The sequence below is a fragment of the Polypterus senegalus genome, chromosome 14, assembly GCF_016835505.1.
Source record: "Polypterus senegalus isolate Bchr_013 chromosome 14, ASM1683550v1, whole genome shotgun sequence".
Taxonomy (NCBI): domain Eukaryota; kingdom Metazoa; phylum Chordata; class Cladistia; order Polypteriformes; family Polypteridae; genus Polypterus; species Polypterus senegalus.
In genome coordinates this window covers 7,698,984-7,713,266 of record NC_053167.1, presented here as the reverse complement: position 1 = coordinate 7,713,266, position 14,283 = coordinate 7,698,984, and the positions used below count along the sequence as shown (strand labels likewise).

The 14,283-nt window shown below is 42.8% G+C and overlaps 1 protein-coding gene across 11 annotated transcripts in view; it reads left to right on the top strand.

Moving 5' to 3' along the window:
* Positions 1-13,328, top strand: part of ptprt (protein tyrosine phosphatase receptor type T) — a 612,567-nt gene extending 599,239 nt beyond the window's left edge. For 10 of the 11 annotated variants that reach the window (XM_039734414.1, XM_039734417.1, XM_039734416.1 and 7 more), the window contains 6 exons: positions 6,073-6,246; positions 6,576-6,707; positions 6,896-7,021; positions 10,756-10,919; positions 12,188-12,323; positions 12,421-13,328. In XM_039734414.1, the coding sequence (XP_039590348.1) occupies positions 6,073-6,246; positions 6,576-6,707; positions 6,896-7,021; positions 10,756-10,919; positions 12,188-12,323; positions 12,421-12,474 (786 nt within the window). In that variant the 3' untranslated portion in view covers positions 12,475-13,328. Of the gene's footprint in view, positions 1-6,072; positions 6,247-6,575; positions 6,708-6,845; positions 7,022-10,755; positions 10,920-12,187; positions 12,324-12,420 lie in introns of those variants that run through there. The other variant, XM_039734418.1, reaches the window with a different exon arrangement.
* Positions 13,329-14,283: the final 955 nt, after the last annotated feature.

The window sequence follows — 14,283 nt, the reverse complement described above, 5'->3', positions numbered from 1 at the left end:
GTTTTGGAAGTCATGCTCAACAGTGTCACCTTTTTTGCTGTTGTCAAATGTTTTGTTGCTTTCTTATAAAATTCCAGCATATTAACAAAACAATCATGATGGTGGTGTGGAAACGGAAACCCGCTGGCATCTAGTTTTACATTTCAAAAATATTCTGCTCAAATTGTTTTGCAGTGGGTGAGCGTTGAGGGGGGTGAAGTTGCGAAAGAAGAAGCAGGCATGTGGAAAAGGCAAGAAAATCCGTGTTTCTAATGAAAGCCTGCGGCAGATTCCAAACCAAAGATGCAAGTCATTGATTTGAAATAATTCCATCAATGCAGAGCGGGCCACGGTGGCGGAAAGAGAAGGGAATGACGTTTCTCGTAGTCTGGCACACGGCCAGAGAAACAACTCACTATCACTCCACCAGAAAAAAAAAATCCATACTAACCGAGATGCTAATGAAGCTTGTGTTGATACAACACGCATGCCAAATTGTTAAGAAAAGCGGCTCTGCTTGTCAAAGTTACGCTCATAGTGAAATGCAGAGCCTCGTCCTGCAGCTATCAAGGCAAGGGAATATGATCTTTGAAAATAATCAGCTGGCATTTCCTTTAGTCAGTGTACCCCCACAAATTGAGCAGGACTATGGCAATGCATTGTGTGATAGAAGGGTCGTGTGGTATTGATAGCCCTCTACACCCAGAACAACATATGTGAGACAAACAGGTAACAAGAAGCTCATCTTTATGACACAAAAACTCCATTGTTACAGCCTCACCTGGCCTGCGTAAATGGCTGTTGAACCCCTGTCTATCCAATGCGTTTGCTAGGACCACTGACTCAGAATTTCACAACAGGCCAGGCCCTTTTTCATCTTCCTTATCTGCCAAGACCCTGGCCTCCCATCCTTATGCAATTTGAGTGTTTAACTCACTCTCCTCCTAACAGTGCATTTCATTAGCTTCTTGCTGATCTGAGGGTTACTTTCTGGACCAACCCTGGAAACACTTCCTGGCTCAGGAGTGGTCCTAAGTTTGTCCCATGTACACCCTCAATTCGGCCCCTTACTCTTCTGCCACCCTTGTAAAGGGCTAAGTCTCCACAGCTGCTTCCCACCAGTCATCTGCTCAGTTAAGGCCATGTCACATTAAGAGATTTTCAGTCGTAGCCTTTATTTATGGTACATAAGGTTAGCGAGACAGAGGAGGTCCACAGCGTATAGCCTAGTTTGACTCACTCTAACTAGTCCATGACTGACCCCGACAAAATCAAATAGGCTTGCATTTCTTGGGGAATGTGAAAAGTAATGTGACTTTAAAGCGATTTTTACAAAGTCACAGGTGCTTGACAGTGCACTCTAGTGAAGGCTGGTCTCCTAGTGTGGCTCAATTCAACTCATCTATGTCTCGTCCTGCCAAAAGCAAACAAGCCTGCCTGTGCATTTTTAGGAATATAACAAGTAAAAGCCATGTCACATTAGGAGACTTTTCTTAGATTTTCAGTCATAAACATCACTTACAGAAGTCACAGGCATTTGACAGTCCACTGTAGTGAAGGCTAGTCTCCTAGTGTGGCTCAGTCCAACTCATCTATGACTCGTCCTTCCAAAAGCAAACAGGTCTGCATGTCTTTAGGGATGTGAAGTGTAAAGGCCATGTCATATTATGAGACTTCCAGTCGTAAACTTCACTTACAGAAGTCAAGGGTGTTTGACAGTGCACTCTAGTGAAGGCTAGTCTCCTAGTTTGGCTCAGTCCAACTCGTCTATGATGCGTCCTGCCAAAAGCAAATAGGCCTGTGCAACTTTAAGAATATAACAAGTAAAGGCCATGTCACATTACGAGACTTTTTTTTGGATTTTCAATCATAAACGTCACTTACAGAAGTCACAGGCGTTTGACAGAGCACTCTAGTGAAGGCTGGTCTCCTAGTGTGGCTCGATTCAACTCATCTATGACTCGTCCTACCAAAAGCAAACAGGTCTGCATGTCTTTAGGGATGTGAAGTGTAAAGGTCATGTCATATTACGAGACTTCCAGTCGTAAACTTCACTTACAGAAGTCAAAGGTGTTTGACAGTGCACTCCAGTGAAGGCTAGTCTCCGAGTGTGGCTCAGTTCAAAACGTCTATGACTCGTCCTGCCAAATGTAAACAGGCCTACATGTCTTAAGGAGTATAACAAGTAAAGGCCATGTCACATTACAAGACTTTTCTTAGACTTTCAGTCGTAAACTTCACTTGCATAAGTCACTCGCATTTGACAGAGTGCTCTAGTGAAGGCTGGTCTCCTAGTATGGCTCAGTCCAACTCATCTATGACTCATCCTGCCAAAAGCAAACAGGCCTGCATGTCTTTAGGGATGTGAAGTGTAAAGGCCATGTCATATTACGAGACTTCCAGTCGTAAACTTCACTTACAGAAGTCACAGGCGTTTGACAGAGCACTCTAGTGAAGGCTAGTCTCCGAGTGTGGCTCAGTTCCAAACGTCTTTGACTCGTCCTGCCAAATGTAAACAGGCCTACATGTCTTAAGGAGTATAACAAGTAAAGGCCATGTCACATTACAAGACTTTTCTTAGACTTTCAGTCGTAAACTTCACTTACAGAAGTCAAAGGCACTTGACAGTGCGCTCTAGTCAAGGCTGGTCTCCTAGTACGGCTCAGTCCAACTCGTCTATGAAATGTCCTGCCAAAAGCAAACATGCCTGTGCATCTTTAGGAATATAACAAGTAAAGGCCATGTCACATTACATGACTTTTCCAGCGAGTTTCAGTCATAGCCTTTGATTACATAATTTTGTCCATTTCCACACCACCATCATTATTGTTTCGCTAATATGCTGGAATTTTATCAGAAAGCAACAAAACATTTGAGCGTTGAAGGCAGTCAGTAGCTAGTTTCTGTGAAGCCATTTGTCTACTGTGACATACCCAGAGACTCAGTTCAACTTGTTCACAACTCACTCCATTGAAATCAAACAGTTTTGATTTGGTCTTTAGACAATGGCTGGGCTTTGTGTGCATGAGAGCCAACAACTGAAGAATGTTCAATTGGTAGTAAAATCACACAGAATGCAGCGATGAGGAAGTATTAACACATTTGTACCTCACAAACAGAACAGAAGCTCATCTGTATTGTGTTCTGTGTTTTCTGTATGACCATAGAATAGAAAAAAAGAAAAAGGGCCAATATTGCGGTTGAACTTACCATGCTTGTTAACTGCTCCATCGGGCAGCACCCTATTTGCTGTCAGGAAAAGGGGGCAAGCGAGACTGTGCAGGAAAGTCAGCATGTAGTCGCTAAATTTGACATGCCCACTAATTCTCAGTCGTGTAAACTGACATGATCCAGTGACGAGATCAGAAAACTGTGTCGGCGAAGTCTGACATACCCTTAAACTAGGAGTAATCTGACATTGGCATTAGCAGGGAAACACGGTTCCAAATGTTTCCTGTTGTGACTCTGTGCCCTTTAACAGATGGGAGGTGTTGCCATTACTGGAATTTCTTTGCTGCACCTACTTCTCATTCAGTTAGACAGCTTGGCAGCACCTGGGGTGCCCACCATGTAGTGTCCTGCAGGGCCATGCTCCAGTTCCTCTACAATTTCTTTTGCCATCCGGGTGGTGTGCTTGCTCATGGCCAGCCATAAACATACACAGATGATGAGTCACTGCAGCTACGCCAGGATACTGGCAATGCCAGGTACACAGCAAACAAGTAAAATCAAGAGTTAAAAATGAAGACTGACTACTGTTATAGGGATGAGCTGTGTCTTTCATTTGGGTTTTATCATGGAGAACACTGAAACCTTTAAATCAGTTACAGAGAGAAACCTCTATTACAGTCTATGGAGATGGTTATAGCCATTATGGGCAAGGCAACGTTCCCACTTTTGTAGCATGCAGCCGCCTTCTGGTGAAAATAACACATGCCTGAGATGTTCATCCTAAGATTCCTTCCTTCATGACTCTATTTAGAGTCAACGGGGTGACTGATCCCCTAATGACATGAGCTTGTCTGCACATTGCGGAGCTTATAATACCATTACTGTCAACTGCCAGCCCTCGTTGTCACCATAGCCAGCTCCACTTCCCTCCTGGTCTTTTTGATTCATGATTGATTCTGTGTGAGCAGCATGTGGCAGTGCTACGGGTTCAGTTAAAACAAACTCACTGCTCTCTCTGCATTGGTCCCCGTGACAGCACATTACATCAAGCTGCATATTTTAGATGGAAAATGCATTTCATATTACATTGCTAGGATAGATAAGTGAAATGAAACCATGCATATTAGTAAGTGAGTTTGGAAATGCCAATGAAATATCATCCCAGGGGATCTCTACATTTTATATCAACTCTGGGAGTTTGTTGGATTGGATCTGTACATCCTATACTTCATTTTTATGCCTCAACGAGATGAGCCCTTTTGATGTTGCTGGCACATATTTCCAATTGATATATACACACTTTAATAGAGAATATCTGTTGAAATATTTGGGCAACCCAGTAGTTAATGTGGCTGCCTCATAGCTCGCTCAGTTCTGTGTGGAGTTTACCTGTTCTCCCTGTGTTTGAGTGGGTTTGTCCTGTGTCACAAACTCGACAAAGAGCCATAGCAAGTTTTGGGGCAGCCACCCATATATTATTTCCTGGCTGCAAATTAGAATAAATTGATTTACTGAAGTGTACAGATCAGAGTCCCAAAACAGAACTGAGGGGACAGAGGAAAGGTGGTGGCTTTTAAAGGCCACTATAGGAAGTGACCTCAAAGGGGCCGTAACCGGAATTGTGTTCATTCAAAGGCTCGGGTCTGGAATTGACATCAGTGGGGCTGGAACTGGAAGGGTCTTCATCCATAGGCTCGGATCCAGAAGTAACGTCAAAGGTGTCAGAACCAGAATGGACGTCATCAGGGCCAGGCAGAATTTCCCGTGAATGGTCTGCGGAAAAGCAAGAAAAAGAGTCAGTGCACTCTGCCATCTACTGGTCTGGTTTGGAATTACTCTCATTCAAGCCCTTTAGCTGCTTCCCATGCCCACGTGTGTGACACTTGGTACTCCATATAACAAGAGCATGCAGGATAGCATAAGAAGCTGGCTTCAACAGGAGTATATATGCGCTGACACCCCATCCAGGGTTGTTTTCTGCATTGTGGTCAGCATTACCAGGATGGGTGTAATGGTCCTGGTGGTGTCGAACTGAAAAAGTGGTTTCAGAAACTGAATGGATATATATATATATATATTTAAGTTCCATTAACCCCGCTGTTTTGTTTTTGGTTCATTTGATGATTCCCGCTTGCACAGTTCAAATGATGCAAGTTTTACTTGACAGACTTTCTTAATGTTGCCTTCTCTGTTTTATTTTGCTTACTTCAGTAAGACATGCCATGAACTTCTTCTGTGATACTGGAGGTCGGTTTTCAGGACTATGTTACATTTTTCACTAGCCTTCTTTCGTTTTTTAATTAATTATGAGGCGCTGAAGCTTATCCTTACAGCATTAGACTTGAGGAAGGGACATGCGTCTGACACGGGACACATTCATGCATGCACCCTCATGCACCCACATTTATACAAGGCTCCTCTAATCCATGATTCTCAGTGCATCTCTGTGTGTTCATCTTCAGCAAATACCATTTTACTAGGTACATTCTAAAGGTCCACCCATCCATTGTCAAACCTGCTTATTCAAGTACGGGGTTTTGGGGGGAATTAGAGCTTATCCTGGCAGCACTGGGCACAAGGAGTAAACTAAATCTGAACAGAGAACCATTCTGTTTCAGAAGTGAAAAAGAAGCAAAATGCATAAATTAACATGCACTTGGGAGGCCCTGCATTGGGGAATTGAGCCATTCAAGCATTTTGGTCATCTTTGGTCTTCATGAAGGATTCCAGAAGCTCCCCACCACTCACTTCAAATAAAAAAAAAGAAAAATCACAAATCAGTTTTAAAACATGTGGTTACCTGGGCAGTGTGCTATCCCATTTACTCACCAGTCAGTACAGAATGTATAGGCAGCAGAATGCAAGTTTTGCCATCATACTGACCCAATTTATTCTCTTGCCCTCTTTGAATTTTTCGTTCAGACTCTAAACATTGTGACACCACGGATGAGGCCCGAAGACTGCAGTGTTGGACTCCTGCCTCGGAATCACGACAAGAACCGGAGCCTGGATGTCCTACCTGTGGATCGCTGCCTTCCTTTCTTAATATCAGTCGATGGGGAGTCCAGCAACTACATCAATGCAGCCCTCATGGATGTAAGTACTTACTTGGATGGGAACTACCTGGTGCATGCCCATAAATGAACTGGAGTTCACTCCATGCTCATGGTAATGCATTTGTCTATTGCTGCCCCAATGTGAATTGTGATTGATCATGGAAACTGTTCTTCTGTAGGCACACTAGCGATAAAGGTACTAAGGAGTGCTGCTACTTTGGCATCAAGAGTGGGTAGATTAGAGAGTAGTGCCTGAGCTGACAGGCATCAGTAATTTGTTTGGACAGTACCTGGCTGGATCTCCAGTAAGACTTAATGGTGGGTGCCCAGCTGATTTAAGTTTCTTATTTTCATTTTCTTGTCTTCCAGAGTCATAAGAAACCAGCAGCCTTTATTGTCACACAGCATCCCCTGCCCAACACAGTGGCTGATTTCTGGAGGCTTGTGTTTGACTACAACTGCTCATCAATTGTGATGCTCAATGAGATGGACAGTGCACAGGTAGGCCTTTGGTTCTATAGGTCTGGTGGCAAGCTGATGCAGGAGAGTTGAAGAAATCATGATACAGTATGGGTCTACATCTCCAGTTTGCTGAATGTGGCTATTGTTATCTACTTTTTGCTTTACATTTTTATCAAGAGGGGAGTTCTGCAGTAGCACACCATTAACCCAGACGATTACACCCACAGCTCTGTAAGCAGTATTGGCCTGAGAAGAGCTGCCTGTGCTATGGACCCATTCAGGTGGAGTTCATCTCAGCTGACATTGATGAAGACATCATTAACAGAATATTTCGTATCTGCAACATGGCTCGGGTAAGCCTTATAAGACAACCATTGTTCTTTCTTTCTTTCTTTCTTTCTTTCTTTCTTTCTTTCTTTCTTTCTTTCTTTCTTTCTTGTCCAGATGAAATCTCATCCTGTCTGCACAAGCTAATTGCATTCATCCTTCTTTTGCATTGCCTAATATTGCACACTAATGATTAATTACTACTGTGCACATTTATGATGCAACTCTGAAAAATAACAGTCATTCAAAGATAATAAAAAGTGAGTTGTGGATAAACATTAATTTCCTTAATATTGTGCATGTCCATTGGTAGGCAAATCAAAATTGAGTCAGCCTAAGCTGAGTGATTGACTGGCATCCCATTCAGGGTTTTATTCAGATGTGTGCTCAGTGCTGCGGGAATAGGCCTTGAAAGAAGATACACAAAATGGTTTAATGGATAGACAATATTATTACTGTTATTATTATTATTATTATTATTATTATTATTTCATAAAAGAAATTTACAAGAGATGGCACGATGATGCAGTGGTAATGCTGCTGCTTTGCAGTAAGGAAACCAGGATTCACTTCCCATATGCTTTCTGCATGGAGTTTGTATGTTCTTACTGTGTCAGAGCGGGTTTCCTCCTGGTGCTCTGGTTTCCTTCTACCGTCTAAACACATGCAGGTTAGGTGAAATGATGATACTAAATTGTCCCTAGTGTATATGTGCATTTGTGTGTGTGTGTGTATTTGCACTGCGATGGACTGGTGCCCTCTCCTGGATTTGTTCCTGCCCTGTGTCCTGTGCAAGCTGGGATAGGCTCCAGCACCCCTGGCAACCCTGGGCTGGATTTAAGTGGGTTAGAAAATGACATAGAAAGGGGATTTAATTACCCCTGAAAAAAGATGAGGAGATTCCAACCAACTTAACAAAGTGGCACATCTTTAGAAACCCTGTATTGTAGGGTAAATCAAATATGAGGACGCAGATATGACTGAACCCAGAACTGTCAAGATGTGTGTCAGCAGTACTACCACTTTATTAATTGCCACTCTTAAAAAACATGAAATTAAAGAATAGCGTATGGAAGGTAACCTGGGTCGAAACTAATGGAAGCTATGGATCTGGTGCTGACAATGTTTTGGAATGTGCTACCCATTTTGCATCTTTTGGAGGTGACCTGCTTACATTTGAGTCACATTATTTTCTCCTGTTGTTGATGGGGTGAATTGCCCTCTGCTTTCTACTGGATTCAAGTCTTTACTAGGCTATCATAACCTGGTCATTGTGCCAGAGCTTTAGTTTACCTTTCCTTCTCTATTGTCGCTTTTGCTACCACATCTATCTATCTATCTATCTATCTATCTATCTATCTATCTATCTATCTATCTATCTATCTATCTATCTATCTATCTATCTATCTATCGTCAGACACGTGTGAACGGGAGGCAGCTAAAGGGCTTGAATGAGGGCAATCCCGAAAATGACTTTTTCTCGCTTTCCTGCAGACCATTCACAGGAAATGCTATCTGGCCTTGTTGACGTCGTTTCCAGGTCTGAACCTATAGAAGAAGACCTTTCCGGTTCCGGCCTCCTTGATGTCATATCCGGTTTCGAGCCTATGGTTGAAGACCCTTCCGATCCCGGCCCTTCTGACGTCACTTCCTATCCTGACTTTTAAAAGTCGACACCTTTCCTGAGCAATTCAATCCTGTGAGCCCCTCCTGCATACTACCTGCCCTGCTTAGCTTGCCTGGTTAAGTGCACTGGGAGCGAAGCCTGTACCGGGTCTCTCTGAATCATCGGACCCCCTCCCCACTTGAAAACGCGCCCATGGTACATTCCCACCTGGGTATGTTGCAGGTCCTGTCCCCTTCTCTTCTGGAATCTATTCATCCTGCTGGCTACGCCACTGTCATAAATTCCCAAAAGGCCATCGCAAGGTTTGAGGCAGCCACCCGTATTTTATTTTCCTGGCTGCAAATTGTAAATAAATGATAGCACTGATGTGCACAAACAGGAGTCCAAAACAGATCTGAGGGAATAGGAAAAAGGTGGAGGCTTTTAAAGGTCAGGATAGGAAGTGATGTCAGAAGGGCCAGGATCGGAAGGGTCTTCAATCATAGGCTCTAGCCTGGATATGACATCAAGAGGTCCGAACCAGAAAAGTCTTCATCTATAGGTTCGGACCCGGAAGTAACGTTAACAGGGCCAGGTTAGAATTTCCTGTTAATGGTCTGCAGGAAAGCGAGAAAAAGAATCCGTGCACTCTGCCACATCTGGTCAGATTCGGAATTGCTCTCATTCAAGCCCTTTAGCTGCCTCCCATGCGCAAGTGTGTGACAATATCTATCTATCTATCTATCTATCTATCTATCTATCTATCTATCTATCTATCTATCTATCTATCTATTGTCGCAGTAGGGGGCAGTAGTGCTCCCTTGAACCCTCAGGTACCACACCAAACACCTGGTAAAAGTGCTACAATAATTATATTTATTATAATAATGTGCACCAAGCACCCTCCACTCCACTATATTCATCAATCACAATAATAAATCAGTAACAATCACAATCCTCCACTCCCACACGCATTGGCCTCCTACCACCCAGCTCAGCTCGTTGTCTGGGAGTTCCCAGAGTCCTTTTATTCCCCCTGACCCGGAAGTCTTTCTGCCCAACAGTTCCACAAGTCTTTATTCCTTCCGGGTCAGGGTAAACAGTACTTTTCTTCACCCCGGAAGCCCGTCGCTCTTCCTGTGACGAACTTCCGGGTCATGGTGCCCAAATGAGTCCATTGGCCTCCCGACAGCGACTCCCAGTGGCCCCCAAGGTATCCAGCAGGGCTGTGTATAAAACTACATAGTCCATGAGGCCCTGCTGGAATTGGGCCCGTATATGCTCTCGGGAGAGCTCCTCCTAGCGGCCAGGGGATGAGGACCGGAGTAAAATGCCGGCAATCCACCACACTATCTATCTATCTATCTATCTATCTAAAAGTGTTTTATAATTAAACATTTCTTTGCAAAATTAGGCTGCAAATTTGCATGAAATAACAATAAAGTTATTGTTCAAATTGTTTCTATATTATACATGTACTGTACACATTGTGAATATAATTAACCAGGTTTTGAAGTAGAGGACCATTGTTGAACAATGCACCATAGTGAGATTTCTTTGCGCAAAGGGAGTGAAATCTGTTGAAATTCCCAGAAGGATATTGGTCCTGTATGGAAGTGAAAACAGTAGAACTCAATGAAAAGTTTAAAAATGGGTAGAAAGGTTTAAAACAGGAAGACCAACTGTAATCAATGAAGCTCAATCTGGTCAACCATCAACGTTGGGCGCACATTGTAAATACCTTCATTAGAGAAAACCAATGGATTAGGGTTGGGGCTAGTTGCACATTTGGATATCAGCTATGGATCTGCACATGCCAAAGTGCATGATACACTAAGGTTAGCACATGATGGGTACCCAAACAGCTTACTGATCACGGACCAACATCCCTCGGTGAATTTCAGTGCGTTGTTCAACAATTGGGCAATCCTGCAGAGAAGCATCCACTTTCATTTGACCTTGGCTTCATGTAGACTATTGGCAGAGCACTGAACTGTGAATGTTTGAACTATCCATTAGCCATGACAAACTTGCATCAGCTTTTATCTGTTGTTGTTACCACATAATTTTCAAATTGCCTCTACTTTTTGATCTACCCTCATAATTAATTAAATGTAAGTAAGGTTCCGCTTGTATTTCTTCCTCCCTCTTAAGCCACAAGATGGCTACCGTTTAGTCCAGCAATTCCAGTTCATTGGTTGGCCAGCCTACCGAGAAACCCCTCTATCCAAGCGGTCCATCCTTCAGCTGGTCCGACGTCTTGCAAAATGGCAGGAGCAGTACGATGGTGGAGATGGACGCACAGTTGTCCACTGTTTGTGAGTATATTTTCAGCTTTGTTCAATTAAAGTGTGCACTTTGTGACAAGGTTGGCTGCTGTTTTGAGCCAGTGTACTCAGCTAGACTCCAGAATGACACCTGCATCATGACGGTGGGTTTGCCTGTATACGGATGACGACCCCCCAGCACTGATTTGGGAATCTAATAATGTATGAGTACATTTGAACACTCAAACCACATTTCACTCCACAGCACAGCTGCTCTTCCCAGGAGGACCTGACTGAGGAGGACTGAATTACTCCCAGATGCCTTGGTTTCTGAGCCCTCAGTTCCTATTCTCACAGATGCATTTGCCTCACAGCAGCACATCAAAAATATTATTATGCTTTCCTTAGTATTTTTTATTATTATTGTCCGCTTATTTAGTTTGAGTGTATTTTTTGTTTGGTATTTTTTTTTCTTTGCATATAATAGCTCTACAGTGCTAAGACTCTACACACACTGCGCCTAAGTAAATGGCGCTTAAAATTAGATAAGCAAAGCCATATTGCAACGACCGGTTCTGGGTATAATTCCAGTAATAGCACATGCCTCATTACGATTAATTGTCTTTATAGTCATGAAAAGAAGAACTGCTCCGCTTGGCTTTTTGCTTTCAAAACTCCAGTAGCGGCAGGCTCAGTGGCTTATTCTGTAATATAGGACACTTGAACTTAATGCCAGGGGGGCAAAGCTCCATAGGCCCACCTCTTCTCATTCTTAGCATTCATTGCTAATTATAATAGACCATTTGGCTTGCAGATGTAGATTCTGTGGGGAAAAATGTTTTTGGAATATTAGAATTTAGAGGAGGTGGTTTCATGGACTCTTTCAGCCCAAAAGGTACTTTGTAAATAAAACTGGTGGCCGTCTTTGTATCTGTAGGATCAGTCCATAGTTTGGTTAGCCAGTCTAAATCCTAGGATGTCAAATTATGATTACATCAGGCCAGTACTGTATAAGAAGTCTAGAGCCTAGATGGAGTTTACTCATCATTTCAGCAGCCCGGAATTCAGTTCTTTGTGTCTGCCTGGGTTTGTGAAGGATACTAGTGAGTTTCACGAGGTGGCCCAGATCTGAATATAAAGACCTGTATTCCAGCATGGCAGCTTTCCATCATTAGTGATGCTGGTCAACTCTAATGTAGAAGTAGAAGGTCCTCACTCTGTAGCTAGAGAATATAGGTCCAATATGGGATAGTGAGCAGGCCTCATTCTGAGTGACCTCAAATATTAGGGGGTACTGACATTTTTATGATTTCCTGCAGGACGGGAGGAGGCCGAAGTGGGACCTTCTGTGCTATTTGCAGTATCAACGAGATGATCCAACAGCAGAACATTGTGGATGTGTTCCATACTGTCAAGACACTGCGTAACAACAAATCAAATATGGTGGAGACCCTGGTAAGTTAATCCAGATGAGGTAACTTGTAGAGGTACAGTACCTGTGGACTTATCAAGACAAGATATCACCTGTTTCTTCTACTTTGCTCTCTTTCAGGATCAATACAAGTTCTGCTATGAAGTTGCCCTAGAAAGTCTGAGCTCATTCTGAGTCAACCTGTGAATGGGTCAAGGACTTCCTGAATGTGATAACAGATTAGAGGTGTGGCAGGTGGTCTTTCAACTCCTTGCGGTACAGAAGTCCACGTGGTTAAACAAACAGCATTCACTGTCAGCAGCGGCATCCCAAGCCAACCAGGCAGATAATTATTATACTGTCTAACAAAGAACGCCTACCCTGAGGTGGAATGCTTTTTACTAGACTTTGGGAACTGTGAGCAGAGACTTTTGCCATCAGTTCCTTGTTGACAGTCACTGTGTGCTGATATGGGACTCCTGAGACCAACGCTGCACTGCTGGATGATGACGACCTGCAGACTCTTTTGTTTTCTTCTCAATGCCTGTATTTTGATATGTGCGTGTTCACGTCTTTAAGGCACCCGTGTTACCTCCTGTACTGTGGACTTTTGACAGGTCTCATCACTCCCTCTTCTGTGTTAAAGTGAGGGTGCCATACTGAATCGCATTACAGGGCGAGCGAAGCTGAACCAAACCTTTCCTTCTGGAGTTTCCATTGTCTTGTTTGACTCAAATAAAACTGAAAATTGACTTGCAGTTCTGCCATTGTTTGCCTTCTCCGTGCAATTTGCTATACGGCTTGGCCCCAAGCTGACATGCAAGCTGGTCTCCATCAGCCGTCTTCTTTATAAAAACAGTTTGCATACTGCGAGGTAGTTCTATATTTAAAAGGAATTAAGCCTCCTTTGGCCGTTTCTTCATTTTGAATTCAACCACTTTGTCTTTTTTTTTGTAGAGTGTTTCCCAACTTCCTCTTTGTGTACATTTCCTTTTGTTAATATTTTCTGACTCCTATTTGAGTATTTCATTTAAAGTATTTTGAACCACCACATTGGCATATGATCCCTTTTTAAACTTGTTTAGCTCATTGAGTTGGTTTTCATTTGTGATATTCGCAGATCTTTACCATTATTGTCTGGGAGAGGCGGCCGGCATTTAGCGTGTTAATATGCTTTGTGTGTATATTTTTCACTGGTGTGTTCAACTTTACAATTAATTCTTAGGGAGCAGTTGCTCTTTCCAAACATTTTCCAGTCATTTTGCCAATTTATGTTCCCACGTTTTAATTTTCTGATTAGCTGGTTCAATTCAGTTGCAAGAAAAAAAAATGAAAAATTACAGGTGCTCTCTGTACAATCTGATTTAACAAATTGCCCCTTTGGACCAGCATAGCGCTCTGCCCAACTCCCTGATGTAATTTGTTTATTTTGTTATTTAATTCCTGTATTGTAAATGGGAATGTCTGTCTTCTATCTTTAATTTCTGGGCGGAAGCAACCCACGGGTGTCATTTCATTTTCAACCACTTTAACGCTAACACAAGATAATCCATCTGATGAGGCACTGAGGCCCAAAACACTGGAGCTGCTTGCCTTAGGCCTGCGGCATTGCGGAGTAATTGGGTTGGATGAAGACATGTCTGAAGTAAGGAAAACCTTGTCTGCAACTCAAAAAACATACTTGATTTGGAGTTCTGCGAATGTTCACTCTAGCTTTCAGATCAGTTTATTATGTATGTATAGATTGTTATGGGTAAACTCTTTTAAATAAACAGGTGAAAAAATTTAAATTGTGAGTGAGTGAGTGACGTGAAGGGCCATTGATGGAAAACTCGTTCTTAAGAATAAGATTTGTTTTTCTTTCAGTGCAGGCCACAGCTTGATTCTTTATTGAGTTCTTGGTGGCTATTGTTCAGTGCCTATAACTGGACATCACATTAGAGGTCAATTCTTCTCAGAGGAGCCCAGGACAGTCTCACTACAGAAGCCATGTTGGCACTGCAC